The following is a 14,659-nucleotide window of genomic DNA, read 5'->3' as shown; positions in this document are numbered from 1 at the left end:
TAGCGAAGTGTGTCTCACTGTGTGTCCAGCTTGAAATATTTTTTACCTTTGCTCCTTTGATTGCTAGAATGATATTCTTCTAAATAGATATGCAGAAAATCAAGAAGTCAGTGGGTGGAATTGTCTTGTTGAAAATTGTAGAATTTTTTATTTCAATCTGAGCTCAGTAAATATTAGTTGAATCGTAATGGAGAGAGTGGTCAGAAGGTGACTGTTCAATAAATATTCCTGTTTGTGTGTTGAAAATATAACAGCTCTTTCTCTCACTTAGTTTAAGAAACAGATTATTGAATGTTTAAATAAGAGCCCCAGCGTGGATCACTTGCTCTCCATTAAAAAGACACTGAAAAGCTTAAAGGCTCGACTGAGATGGAAATTGGTTGAAAAGAATAATTTGGAAGAAGTAAGAAAACAGTTGGTTCTTAATGAACTCTGTGTGTACCTAATTTTACTTGGGGTCTGCTTCTTAAATACACTCTTTAAAATTATTCACTTTTTATTTTATATATTTTGTCTCTTTTCCCCCCTGTTTGTAAGTTACGACGCTAATAATATAAAACATTTTCCTATTTCATAAAATGTTTTCTAAAAACATTTTGCATGGTTGCCTTGGTTGTTAGTAACATAAATTTTTTGAATAATTTAAAATACTTTTTACTTGGACTGTTGCAATGTCTATTAAAAACAAGCCTGTTACATGGTGAGAGGTGACAGGGTGCTCCCCCAAAGGTAGAATTTTGTCATAAAGATGAGGATATCTTTTGTTAACTCTCTTTTTAATGGCTGGACATAGTATTTCTTGCAGATATTTTAAGTTGTTTTCATATGTAATAGAATAAAAAGAATTAGGACACTTTTAGCCTTTAGACTTGAAACTTTGTGAATAAACTGCCATTCTTTGTTCCCTTGAGGATTCCCTTTACTTATCACAGGGGTTTACATTATATCTTAATCCAACTTGAATTAGCTTTCTTCCTTATTGGAGCAGTTAAGCATGGAATGGAACTAATTTAATAGTTTAAAATTTTTCTAGTTTTATTCTGTTCTGGGCTGTAGGATGTGAGGTCTTTTTTAGTTTAATTTTTTAACTGTTATAGAAATACATCTAACCTTAAAGACATGTACTTTTTAAGGAGACTGACTTATTATCATTAGCGTTTACAGAGTCTTTATGAGTCCCACATTGTTTTTCCTATAGTAGGCATGCCACATGTTTACTGAATTTTTTAAAATCAAGTTTTACATGGAAAAAGATTCCATGGAATTTAATTGTATTCTGATTCCTATTCTTGATATTTATCTTATGGTGGCAGTTGGTCATCTTAGAGAAAATCTACAGCAAATTAAGTATAATCCCTTTTTGTAGGTTTTGGAAAATTCAGGGTTAGAATAAACTAATTTTAAACTAATATTCGACAATTATGTTATGAGGGACTGTTAAGTGCTAGATACGGAAGGATACGTAAAAATCAGACAGTGATTTGCCATAGAAGTTGCATTAATTCTTACTAGGAAGAACTTGTTTTCATTCTACTTTAATAAGCCTGTAACGTCACTTTTATCTTTCTGGTTAAAGTCTGATGACCATGATGGATCTGAGATTGAAAAAATAAAACAAGAAATAACACAGTTACGGAATAGTGTCTTTCAGGGAATTTATCATGAGCAGGAGGAATATGTAAGTATTTGATTCCTTGAAATGTTGAATTAGTTTTAACTCTAAAAATTGGATTCAAATATCTGTTTTTATGAAGTGGACTGTAATCACAAGGCTAGAGATTATATTGGCATAGTAATGTTGGTATGGGGGCTTCCCTGGTGTGTCAGATGGTAATTTACCTGCAATGCAGGAGACGTGGGTTGGATCCCTGTGTTGGGAAGATCCCCTGGAGAAGGGCTTGACTGTCTACTCTGGTAGTCTTTCCTGGAGAATTCCTTGGACAGAAGATCCTGGCAGTCTGTAGTTCATGGTGTCTCGAAGAGTCAGACACAACTAAGTGACTAACTGTTGATAGAATAATATTTATGTGAACTTAGATATTAATTTCTGATGACAAAATATTTCATAACCATTGTTCCAGATGTGAAAATTCCAGAAAAGTATAAAGAAATATCATCTGTAACTTTCTCAGTAGGTGGTAACAGTAGTATAATTACATTAAACTTTTGACTTATCTTCCTTTTAGTCTTATTTTTACAAGAATCAAGATTATATCACAGACAGTTTTGCACACTACTTGTTTTCTGTTCAACATAAAGCCCAAAGATTTTTCCTTTATTAAAATCTATATGATTATTATTTTAGCTTAAAACTGCATTGAAAACATTAACAGGGCACCGTAATTTAGTTGAATATTACAAAATAAAACTACTGGGTTGAGGGCAAGTTTTACCACTGATTTTTGTTCCTTTGAAAGAATCAGTCAGCATATCTTGTCTTTAAAATGGGGAGAATATTGCATTTTATATTTTAGGGATATTATGGGAAGAAAAGGAAGGTAAGAAACAGTGCTCTGAAGAATAAAAGAACTGTGAAAATAATAGGCACTTTATTATGTGATATTTAGCAAACTTACCTGTGTGTATTTCATTATTCACCTTGTGAATCTTGGATAAAATAACTGTCTCCCGTGAACTTGATAAATGTCTGAAAATTTTACTGAATAAAACATATGATAAGTGACTTCTAAGGATATTCAGTTGACACGTTTGCTTCAAAGTAGCTTTTGTAGAGCTACATGTTTATTTTTTTCTTTTCAGGCTTTTATGATGTATTTTTTTCCTAGATGAGATAGTCAGTATTTTAAAATGTTACTGTGTTCTTATATTTTGAGAACTAGTGGCAATTTATTATTCCAGTTGATTTTTCATCACATTTTTTCATTTTAGCTTGGAAGTGAGTGTGGACTTTGACCTTAGGTATGATTTTGTGCCTGTATATGTAAGCCAAGATTAAAATTTGTAATTAACTTTTTCTTCTATTAGGTGGTTAATTTAGATCCAAGTTGACGCTTGGTTTTTATTTATTGTAGTAGAAGGTAAAATCAGTGATTTTATGTCTTATGAGATTATATACATATTATTAGATTAGAAATCTTGTTAGATATTTAATAAGGAAGGTGCCAGGATATACAGTTGAATATACATTGATCTATAATAAAAAAATATATTTTTAAAATTTAGGCGAAGCTGAGTAGCTTAGTACAAAAATGGTTCCCTGAGCTTCCTCTACTTCATCCTGAAATAGGATTACTTAAGTACATGGTAAGCGTTGTTTCCTTTGAGAATTACTGCTATGCAGAGTACTGAAAAGTAATGATGTTACAATTATGTGTCAATGTTAAATATGTAATATTCTTGCTATAAAAATGTTTCTGCTGAATGGTTTTTAGTATTGTTAGAACTTTCCCAAGACTGTCTTTCATACTTGCATACTGTATTTTAATTTTTGTATCAATTTGCATGTTTTCTGTATTTTCTCTTTTTCTCGTGACTAAAGAGAAAACATTTTGCATGGCACTTATTTGAATTAAAGGTGTTTATCTTTTGAAATGATGAAGCAATTTTACCTCCTGTTCCAAGAGTTAGAATAAAAGCTGGACTCTGATAGTCATGAAGAATTTATAAACGGAATGTATCTATTCTAGAGAAGTTGAGGTAGAAGTTAAGGTAGATATGTTAATGTGAGTATGATTTTCTAGGCAGTTAGGATTCAAAGCTAGAAGATCAGTGGATTAGATAGGACACTGTGGAGCAGGATTGGTAAACTCTGGCTCTCAGAGCAGAGTCTGTTAACTCTGTTTTATTATTTTGTCTGCTGCCCATGAGGGTCTAGAGGAGATGTTTATTCTTTAACATTGTCATTAAATTCATGATAACAGTTTAAATATAGTACCTAAAGGAATGTTCACATAGATGTCTGAACTGATAAATGTATAAGATTAAAGTCCTGTAAACTGTTAAAGCAATTACTGAATAATCTTTTCATACTAGACTTTAAAATAATGTGAGATTTTCCTTGCAGTTATTTAATTTTGCTTAGAGACTATTTTATGTAAGATGCGTGAGTAAATATGTGATACTATATGGAGCTTGAAAATTAATTTCAAAAATACACTAATCTGTTTTATTGTAGAAGATTAATCATGGCTTATGATTCTCTTCATTGACCTGCAAAACTGTTAATCATAATCATATGATTGGCTTATGGATACCCTTAATTATTTTAAGGTGTTGTCCTGTGATATATGCTTTAGGAAATCCCCTGCAGGTTAATTATATATTGTGGATTACTTATATATGGTGACAACACTTAAAAAAACAGAAAATAATTTCACAATCCCTCTTATTATTTAATAAGACTACACCACAGTAAAACTCAGCTTGATTTAAAATGTCAATAGTCATGTTTTAGTGCAAAAAATTATTCCTTTTAAAAAGTATCAGGAATACATAGTAGAATTAAATTATTTGAAAGAAATTTTCAATTTTGAAGATTCCATTTCAAACAGAGGTAGGGGTGTTAGAACTCTGTTAGTTCCTAGAACTGTGGTAGTCTTAATTTTTAGACTTCTCATTCCCATTCTACAGCCTTCTTTTTATTTTTCATCATTTTACTATTTTTTAGGAAACACATTGTTTCCCAAGTAAACATCAGGGTTCCTTGGAAGCAGGGTTCATCCCATCATTTTCAGAAACTCGTATAGAGGTGTAGCATGATTAAGTGTATGGTGATTACATTCTGGGTGGGAATTCAAGTGCCAGGAAATAGAAAAAATATAAAAGTTTAAATATTTTTATTTTATTGGTATCTCCAGTAGAGTTCATGATATCCAATCCATCTGACAATATGTAACTAATTTTGTTATTTGAAAGTGCTGTGGTTGTTTGGTTTCTTGAACTGTAACAAAAACTTGTTCTTAGAACTCTGGTGGTCTTCTTACAATGAGCTTGGAAAGAGATCTTCTTGATGCTGAGCCTATGAAGGAGCTTAGCAGCAAGCGTCCTTTGATATGTTCTGAGGTTAATGGGCAGATAATTCTTTTAAAGGTAAGTTTAAGTTCTTTGGACTTGTGGGAGATTCAGAGAAGTACCATGTGGTGGTGGTACTTTTACAGGAAAGTAAAGACCCACTGTTTATTTTCTAAATTATATGAATTAACTGGTATGATGATTATGTTTCCAGTTTGGTTGCCATAACTACCTTGTATTTGAAGTTTCCCTCATTTCCCTAAATAATGTGTTTTTAATAGGACATACTTGCTTTTCTTTTTTCAGGAGAACTTAATATGATCTAGCTAAGAGCCCTTCAAAGTTCTTATTTTTCTTTTGTTTCTATTTGAAATCTCAACTGTTTTACCAACAGTCTTTTATTCTTTGATTTCTTCTCTTCATTGACCTGAAAAACTGTTAATCATAATAGTTGGATAATTAATTTGGCCTTAGTGGGTATATATTGTAGAATATATTTTAAGCTACTGGTAGAATTGTTCTTTTCTTTTTAAATTATATCATTTAAAGCAGATAGGAAAACTACTCATGGAATTAAAAAAAATTTTAGATATATTTTAACTTACATAAAATTTAAGTTGAAATGATATATAATTAGAGTGAGATTTTAATCTTAGGACTGCCACTTCCTCTTTTTTGGTAAAAGGGCTATTCTGTGGATGTCGACACAGAAGCCAGGGTAATTCAGAGAGCAGCTGCCTATCACAAAGCTTGGAGAGAAGCTAAAGGAGAATCTGGGTTGCTACCACTGTTATTCTTATTTTTGTGTAAGGTAAAGTTTTTATGCTAATCTCTTTCAGAAAACATTTTATTTAAAATATGTTTTAGTTAGAAGCTTTATAGAAGTAATTCCTTTTAATTTTTTAAATTGAATATATAGTTGATTTACAATTTTGTGTTTATTTCAGGTATATTAATTTCATAGCACAGTATTTTTACAGATTATATTCCATTGTAAGAAAATGGGTATAATTCCCTGTATTACATAGTAAATCTTTGTTGCTTATCTATTTTATATATAATAGTTTGTATCTATTAATCCCATACCCCTAATATGTCCCTTGCACTTTCCATCTCTGTTTGGTAACGACAGTTTGTTTTTTATGTCTGTGCGTCTGGATTTGTTTGTATGTATATTCATTTGTATTATTTTTTAGATTCCGTATATAAGTGATATCATATAGTATTTTTCTGAGTTATTTCACTAATCATAATATGCTCTAGGTACATCCACATTGCTGCAAATGGCAATATATATCCCATTGTATATACCACATCTTCTTAATTCATTTGTAAATGGACATTTGGGTTACATCCATGTCTTGACCACTGTAAATAGTGCTGTTTTGAACACTGAAGTGTATATATCTTTAGGATTTTTGTAGTTGTTGTTACTGTTTTCTGGATATATACCAAGAAGTAGAATTGCTGGATTGTATGGTGGTTCTATTTTTAGTTTTTTAAGGAACTCCATCTGTTTTCCTTAGTGGCTGTACCAATTTACATTATCACCAACAATGTAAGGGCTCCCTTTTCTCCGTATCTTCTCCAAAATTTGTTATTTGTAGATTTTTTTGATGATAGCCTTTCCGATAGTTAGCTCATTGTGGTTTTGATTTGCACTTCTCTAATAATTAGTGATATTGAACATCTTTTCCTGTGCCTGTTAGCCATCTATATGTCTTCTTTGGAAACATATCTATTCTTCTGCTTATTTTTATATTGTTTTTAATATCAAGTTTTATGAACTGTTTGTATATTTTGAATATGAACTACTTGTTAGTCACATCATTTTTGAGTATTTTCACCCATTCCATAGGTTGTCTTCATTTTGTTGATGGATTCTTTTGCTGTGCAAAGCTTTTACATTTATTTTTAGACAGTCTCTTCAACAAGTGGTGCTGGGAAAGCTGGATAGCGACATATGAAACAATGAAATTATAGCATTCCCTCACACCATATACAGAAATGAACTCAAAATAGTTTAATACCTAAATGTAAGACAGGAAACTATAGAGCTCCTAGAAAAGAACGTATATGAAACACTCTTTGACATAAATTGTTAGCAGTGTTTTCTTGTATCAGTCTCCCAAGCAAAAGAAAAAAGCAAAAATAAACAAATGAGACCTAATTAAATGTAAAAGATTTTGCACAGCAGAGAAGTAATTCTTTGTGGAAAAATTATTTTATACAATCATTGTATACTGAATATTGAAGAATTTTTCATTTATATTCTCATTTTCTGTTTTGCTTCTTAGTCTGATCCTATGGCTTATCTGATGGTCCCATATTATCCTAGGGCAAATCTGAATGCTGTTCAGTCCACCATGCCTTTAACTTCAGAAGTAAGTAAAAAAAAACACATTATTTTCATGGATATGTCTAGTGAGAAAATATCACCTAAAACTTGTTGAGGGTATGCTGCACACTTTCTGTGTACAGTTTTGATTATTTAATTGTCACATCACCCCTAGTATATGAGTTATCCCATTATATACAGGTTAGAAAAGTGAGGCCCACAGAGATTAAAATGACTGGTACAGGGTCCCTCATCCAGAGGCTGAGCTGGGACTGGGGTTGGAACTTGTTGGCACCAAAGCGTAATCCTTAATCCTTATAACTATTAGGCTGTGTCGTATGTAAATTGTATAGTATTGTATAGTATAGTCTTAAGCAGTAGCTTTCATTTCTGTTGTAAATTTGAATTAGTAATAACAGTCAACAGTGACCTGATTCTTTCTGCACAGTTAACAGTCTTTCGGCCTCTTTTCTTTTCTAGATGGTCTGGTCATGGTTTGTAATCCAAGTCTTCTTAGAGACTATAGTCTCTAAGTCATATTAAACATATATATACACACACATATGTGATGCATATGTTTACACGATATTACCAGTTACATAATCAGGACTTCTGGCCTTTAATTCTTTCTTTATGCTGTATTGTTTTTAAAGGTTCATTTGGAAGAAGCTTAGTCACTTCTGAAAAAGTCTTTTAACTAGAGAAAAGGTTCAGTTATTAAAATGATTTGTCTACTTCCTGACTTCTTTCTGTGTTATCTTTAGGAAGCTTTAAAGGTCATGAAAGGTGTAGCCCAGGGCCTTCATACATTGCACAAGGCTGACATAATTCATGGATCACTTCATCAGAACAACGTTTTTGCTTTAAACCGTCAACATGGAATTGTTGGAGATTTTGACTTCACCAAATCTGTGGTAAATATAGTGGTTTTATAAATAAGTTCTAGACTTCATTTAGTATTATTAGGCACTTTTTTGCATCATATGGTAATTTATTATAAGATCTTTGCCTTCGGTTAAGGTATGTCATGTTGTAAGCTGTTATTCTGTTACCAGCTAGATGCTCGGACAAGAGTTTCTAAAGTTGTGCATTAAATTTCTTTTAAGCATAAGTTTTAGGAGCAACCTGAAATTACAATCGATGGCATTGACAGCATTAGCATTAATTATTTTATCAGTTGGAGCTTCCCTGTGGCTCAGTGGTAAAGAATCTGTCTTCCAGTGCAGGAGATGTGGGTTCAATCCTTGGGAGAAGGACATGGCAACCCATTCCTGTATTCTTGTCTTGGAAATCCCATGGATAGAGGAGCCTGATGGGCTACAGTCCATGGAGTCACAAAAGAGTGGGACATAACTTAGAGACCAAATAACAATAGCAAGCAACAATTATTTTATCATCATCAGGAAACATTTAATTGCCAGAATACACAAGGAAAAGTAGATGGCCATCTCCTGTCTCCCCATCTGCTGGTGCTCTCCCAATCAATAGATTAGATTTGGATATACATGCTTTGCTATTTTTTGATTAGTGGGCATTTTTAGAAACTTGGGAACCTTGGACTTTTCCATTTAGTTTAAGTTCTAGTTTGATGACATTGGCTGTTAATTTGGTGTCATGTTATCTCAGAAGAGGCAGTTTGTAGGAATAACATATCAGATAAGGAGAATATTGTGATTTTTTTTTTTTTCTTTTTGGTAGAATAAGTAGTTTCCAAGTACAATCACCAGGGAGCATTTCTCTTTATTAAAATATCAGTTCAGTTCAGTCGCTCAGTCGTGTCCGACTCTCCGCGACCCCATGAATCACAGCACGCCAGGCCTCCCTGTCCATCACCAACTTCCGGAGTACACTCAAACTCATGTCCACAGAGTCGGTGATGCCATCCAGCCATCTCATTTACCATTGTCCCCTTCTCCTCCCGCCCCCAACCTTTCCCAGCATCAGAGTCTTTTCCAGTGAGTCAACTCGTCGCATGAGGTGGCCAAAGTATTGCAGTTTCACCTTTAGCATCAGTCCCTCCAATGAACATCCAGGATTGATCTCCTTTAGAATGGACTGGTTGGATCTCCTTGCAGTATAAGGGACTCTCAAGAGTCTTCTCCAACACCACAGTTCAAAAGCATCGATTCTTCGGCGATCAGCCTTCTTCACAGTCCAACTCTCACATCCATACATGACCACGGGAAAAACCATTGCCTTGACTAGACGGACCTTGGTTGGCAAAGTAATGTCTCTGCTTTTTAATATACTATCAAGGTTGGTCATAACTTTCCTTCCAAGGAACAAGCGTCTTTTAATTTCATGGGTGCAATCAGCATCTGCAGTGATTTTGGAGCCCAAAAAAACAAAGTCTGACACTGTTTCCACTGTTTTTCCATCTATTTCCCATGAAGTGATGGGACCAGATGCCATGATCTTTGTTTTCTGAATGTTGAGCTTCAAGCCAACCTTTTCACTCTCCTCTTTCACTTTCATCAAGAGGCTTTTGAGTTCCTCTTCACTTTCTGCCATAAGAGTAGTATCATCTGCATATCTGAGGTTACTGATATTTCTCCCAGCAATCTTGATTCCAGCTTGTGCTTCTTCCAGCCCAGCGTTCCTCATGATGTACTCTGCATATAAGTTAAATAAGCAAGGTGACAATATACAACCTTGACGTACACCTTTTCCTATTTGGAACCAGTCTGTTGTTCCATGTCCAGTTCTAACAGTTGCTTCCTGACCTGCATACAGGTTTCTCAAGAGGCAGGTCAGGTGGTCTGGTATTCCCATCTCTTTCAGAATGTTCCACAGTTTATTGTGATCCACACAGTCAAAGGCTTTGGCATAGTCAATGAAGCAGAAATAGATGTTTTTCTGAAACTCTCTTGCTTTCTCCATGATCCAGCGGATGTTGGCAATTTGATCTCTGGTGCCTCTGCCTTTTCTAAAACCTGCTTGAACATCTGGGAGTTCACGGTTTACATACTGCTGAAGCCTGGCTTGGAGAATTTTGAGCATGACTTTACTAGTGTGTGAGATGAGTGCAATTGTGTGGTAGTTTGAACATTCTTTGGCATTGCCTTTCTTTGGGATTGGAATGAAGACTGACCTCTTCCAGTCCTGTGGCCACTGCTGAGTTTTCCAAATCTGCTGGCATATTGAGTGCAGCACTTTCACAGCATCATCTTTCAAGACTTGAAATAGCTCAACTGGAATTCCATCACCTCCACTAGCTTTGTTAGTAGTGATGCTTTCTAAGGCCCACTTGACTTCACATTCCAAGATGTCTGGCTCTAGGTCAGTGATCACATTATCGTGACTATCTTGGTCGTGAAGATCTTTTTTGTACAGTTCTTCTGTGTATTCCTGCCACCTCTTCTTAATATCTTCTGCTTCTGTTAGGTCCATACCATTTCTGTCCTTGATCGAGCCCATCTTTGCATGAAATGTTCCCTTGGAATCTCTAATTTTCTTGAAGAGGTCTCTTGTTTTTCCTATTCTGTTGTTTTCCTCTATTTCTTTGCATTGATCACTGAGGAAGTCTTTCTTATCTCTCCTTGTTATTCTTTGGAACTCTGCATTCAGATGCTTATATCTTTCCTTATCTCCTTTGCTTTTCGCCTCTCTTCTTTTCACAGCTATTTGTAAGGCCTCCTCAGACAGCCATTTCGCTCTTTTGCATTTCTTTTCCATGGGGATGGTCTTGGTCCCTGTCTCCTGTACAATGTCACGAACCTCCGTCCAGAGTTCATCAGGCACTCTATCAATCAGATCCAGTCCCTTAAATCTATTTCTCACTTCCACTGTATAATCATAAGGGATTTGATTTCGGTCATATCTGAATGGTCTAGTGGTTTTCCCTACTTTCTTCAATTTAAGTCTGAACTTCGCAATAAGGAGTTCATGATCTGAGCCACAGTCAGCTCCTGGTCTTGTATTTGCTAACTGTATACAGCTTCTCCATCTTTGGTTGCAAAGAATATAATCAATCTGATTTCGGTGTTGACCATCTGGTGATGTCCATGTGTAGAGTCTTCTCTTGTGTTGTTGGAGGAGGGTGTTTGCTATGACCAGTGCATTCTCTTGACAAAACTCTATTAGCCTTTGCCCTGCTTCATTCCGTGCTCCAAGGCCAAATTTGCCAGTTACTCCAGGTGTTTCTTGACTTCCTACTTTTGCATTCCAGTCCCCTATAATGAAAAGGACATCTTTTTTGGGTGTTAGTTCTAAAAGGTCTTGTAGGTCTTCATAGAACCGATTAACTTCGGCTTCTTCAGCATTACTGGTTGGGGCATAGGCCTGGATTACTGTAACATTGAATGGTTTGCCTTGGAAACGAACAGAAATCATCCTGTCATTTTTAAGATTGCATCCAAGTACTGCATTTCGGACTCTTATGTTGACCATGATGGCTACTCCATTATTAAAATATAATGCACATATAATGTGTACATTTCAGTATTAATTTTAATATAGTCACAATATTCTGCATTAGTCCTCACTGTCTGATTCTGAAACATATTTATCACCCTCAGAAAGAAACCCCATGCTGCTTTGCAGTCACTCTTCCTTTCTTCCTCTGTTAAGTCTCTTGGAAACCACTAATCCACTTTCTGTCCCTATGGACTTAACTTATTGTGGACATTTTCTGTGTATGGAATCATACAATATGTGGCTTTTTGTGATTAGCATATTTCATTCTGCATAATGTTTTCAGGATTTATTCATCTTGTAGCATGTGCCTGAACTTCATTCCTTTTCTAAAAATTTTTTATAATATAACCACATTTATTTCAGAATGTATTCCGGTATCAAATGGTAAATAAAGTTCAGCAATGCAAAACCGAAATTGCTTTTGCATGAATTTAATAATTTTACACATGATAATCCATATGTTTCATTGCTATTCTCTCAATTTTTCCCACCACTCTCCTTTCCCACCTGTGTCCTTAAGTCCATTCTTTATGTCTGTACTGCTGCCTTGCAGATAGGTTTATCAGTACCATCTTTCTAGATTCCATATATATATACATTAATACATGATATTTGTCTTTGTCTTTCTGACTTACTTCACTCTGGATTATAGGCTCTATGTTTATCCACCTCATTACGACTGACTGAAATGCATTACTTTATATGGCTGAATAATATTCCATTGTGTATATATACTACAACTTCTTTATCCATTGATCTGTTGATGAATATCTAGGTTGCTTTCATGGCCTAGCTATTGTAAATAGTGCTGCAGTGAACATTAAGGTACATGTGTCTTTTTTGATTATGGTTTTAAGATGCCCAGTTAGTATTTCATTGTATGTTTTTACATTCATCAGTTTGTGGGTACTTGGGTTTCTACTTTTTGATTATTGTGAATAGTGCTTCTGTGAACATCAGTATATAAGTTTTTGTGTGGAGATGTGTTTTCCTAGGGAAGGAATTACTGGATTATATGGTAGATGTCTGTGTTTCACTTTTTAAGAAACAAAGCTGTTTTCCGAAATGTCTGTACTGTTTTACGTACTCATCAGTGATAATATGAGGATTCCAGTTTCTCAACATCCTTGACAATATTTATTGTGTGTGGGGTTCCCTTTTGACTAGTGAAAGTCAGAATGCTTTATATATTGGTCATCTGCAAGTCATGGAATAATGCCACCTGTTTATATACAGTTTCAGTGGTTTTCATGTGGTACCTCAAAAAGATGAGAAAATAAAAATGTAAAACTGTAATGCTTGATTATAGAGGATTTATACAAATAAAATTTGCTGAAAGGTTTATTTTATATTTGAAGATAAGGATAACATCTTAAAAATAACTGAACTGTGTGTTTTTAAAAGTTCTCTATTCTTAGGAATCCTGGTTAGTTTACCAAGGCATGCCATTCTCCCAGCTATAAATATGAGTCCAAAGTCTTCCGGTTTTATACTGATTTGTCAGCTGTTATGTGCGTGCTCAGTTGCTTCAGTCGTGTCCAGCTCTTTGTGATGCCCCCAGCCAGGTTCCTCTGTCCGTGAGATTTTCCTAGCAAGAATACTGGAGTGGGTTGCCATTTTCGCCTCCAGGAGATCTTCTCAGTCCAGGGATTGAACCCATGTCTTGTGTGTCTCCTGCATTGTGGCAGATTCTTTACCACTGAGCCACTGGGGAAACCCTTAGAATGATTTATTCTGAAATATGGATTGAACGCACCTCTTGCTTCATTTTTTACCCTAATCTCAGTTGAAGTACTAACCAGAAGAGTAATTTGAAAAGTAGTCCATAGTCAAAAACATTGCTTTTCAGACTTTACACCGCGTGTGATCCTCCTGGGAATCTTGTTAAAATGCAGTTTTGTGAAATTAGTATATGACATTATATGTTTCAAGTGTGCATAAAATGCAGATTTTTATTGAGCATTTCTGCAGTGGAAATTTTGTGTTTCTAACAAGTTCCCAGGTGTTACTATAGCTACTGGTCTTTGGAAGTACATCCTGCTCTGAGAAGCAAGGATAAGGATGGTAGGAGAAGATAGTTAACTCTTAGTGATATATGCTAAGTAATTAGTGTGCTGATTACCTTCACCTTTACAATAATTCTAAGGTAGTTACAAGTTAATTTCCTTTGTACAGATTAACTAATTTAGGCTCAAAGAGATTAAAGCCAAAGATCATATAGCAAGTAAATGACTGTGAGTATTGCAGTCAAGGTTTATCTGAATCCAGGGTTCATGTTCTTTTTATTGATCATCCTTTTGACACATTAGAAATGGTATACTTAGAAAATGGTCAGAATGGAAGGAAAGTACTTTAACTTGTGTTTTTTAAAATTACTTATAATTTTCAGAGTTAGAAAATAGCACTACCTCTTGCCCTTGTGAAGTGTAGTTTTTTTTTTTTTTAATTGGAGGCTAATTATTTTACAATATTATATTGGTTGGTTTTGCCATACATTGAAATGAATCCGCCCCGGGTGTACATGAGTTCCCGCTCCTGAACCCCCCTCCCACCTCCCTCCTCCCTTTATCCTCCCTCTGGATCATCCCCGCACACCAGCCCCAAGCATCCTGTAACATGCATTGACCCTGAACTGGTGATTCGTTTCACATATGACAACATACATGTTTCAATGCCATTCTCCCAAATCATCCCACCCTCACCCTCTCCCACAGAGTCCCAAAGACTGTTCTATACATCTGTGTCTCTTTTGCTGTCTCGTATACAGGGTTATCATTTGCATCTTTCTAAATTCCATATATATGCGTTAGTATACTGTATTGGTGTCTTTCTTCCTGGCTTACTTCACTCTGTATAATAGGCTCCAATTTCATCCACCTCATTAGAACTGGTTCAAATGCATTCTTTTTAATGGCTGAGTAATACTCCATTGTG

The 14,659-nt window shown here is 34.9% G+C and overlaps 1 protein-coding gene across 1 annotated transcript in view; it reads left to right on the top strand.

The window, feature by feature from the left end:
• STK31 (serine/threonine kinase 31) overlaps positions 1-14,659 on the top strand; it is a 74,980-nt gene that overhangs the window by 37,237 nt on the left and 23,084 nt on the right. The window contains exons 15-21 of the mRNA XM_055421023.2: positions 272-403; positions 1,577-1,678; positions 3,184-3,264; positions 4,924-5,049; positions 5,657-5,782; positions 7,269-7,355; positions 8,074-8,223. Of these exons, the coding sequence (XP_055276998.2) occupies positions 272-403; positions 1,577-1,678; positions 3,184-3,264; positions 4,924-5,049; positions 5,657-5,782; positions 7,269-7,355; positions 8,074-8,223 (804 nt within the window). The remainder of the gene's footprint in view (positions 1-271; positions 404-1,576; positions 1,679-3,183; positions 3,265-4,923; positions 5,050-5,656; positions 5,783-7,268; positions 7,356-8,073; positions 8,224-14,659) is intronic.

This window comes from Moschus berezovskii, chromosome 3, assembly GCF_049115385.1.
Source record: "Moschus berezovskii isolate FMDL1 chromosome 3, NW_MosBer_1.0, whole genome shotgun sequence".
Classification (NCBI taxonomy): domain Eukaryota; kingdom Metazoa; phylum Chordata; class Mammalia; order Artiodactyla; family Moschidae; genus Moschus; species Moschus berezovskii.
The sequence above is the reverse complement of the archived record's forward strand: the minus strand, read 5'-3'. Positions and strand labels throughout refer to the sequence as shown.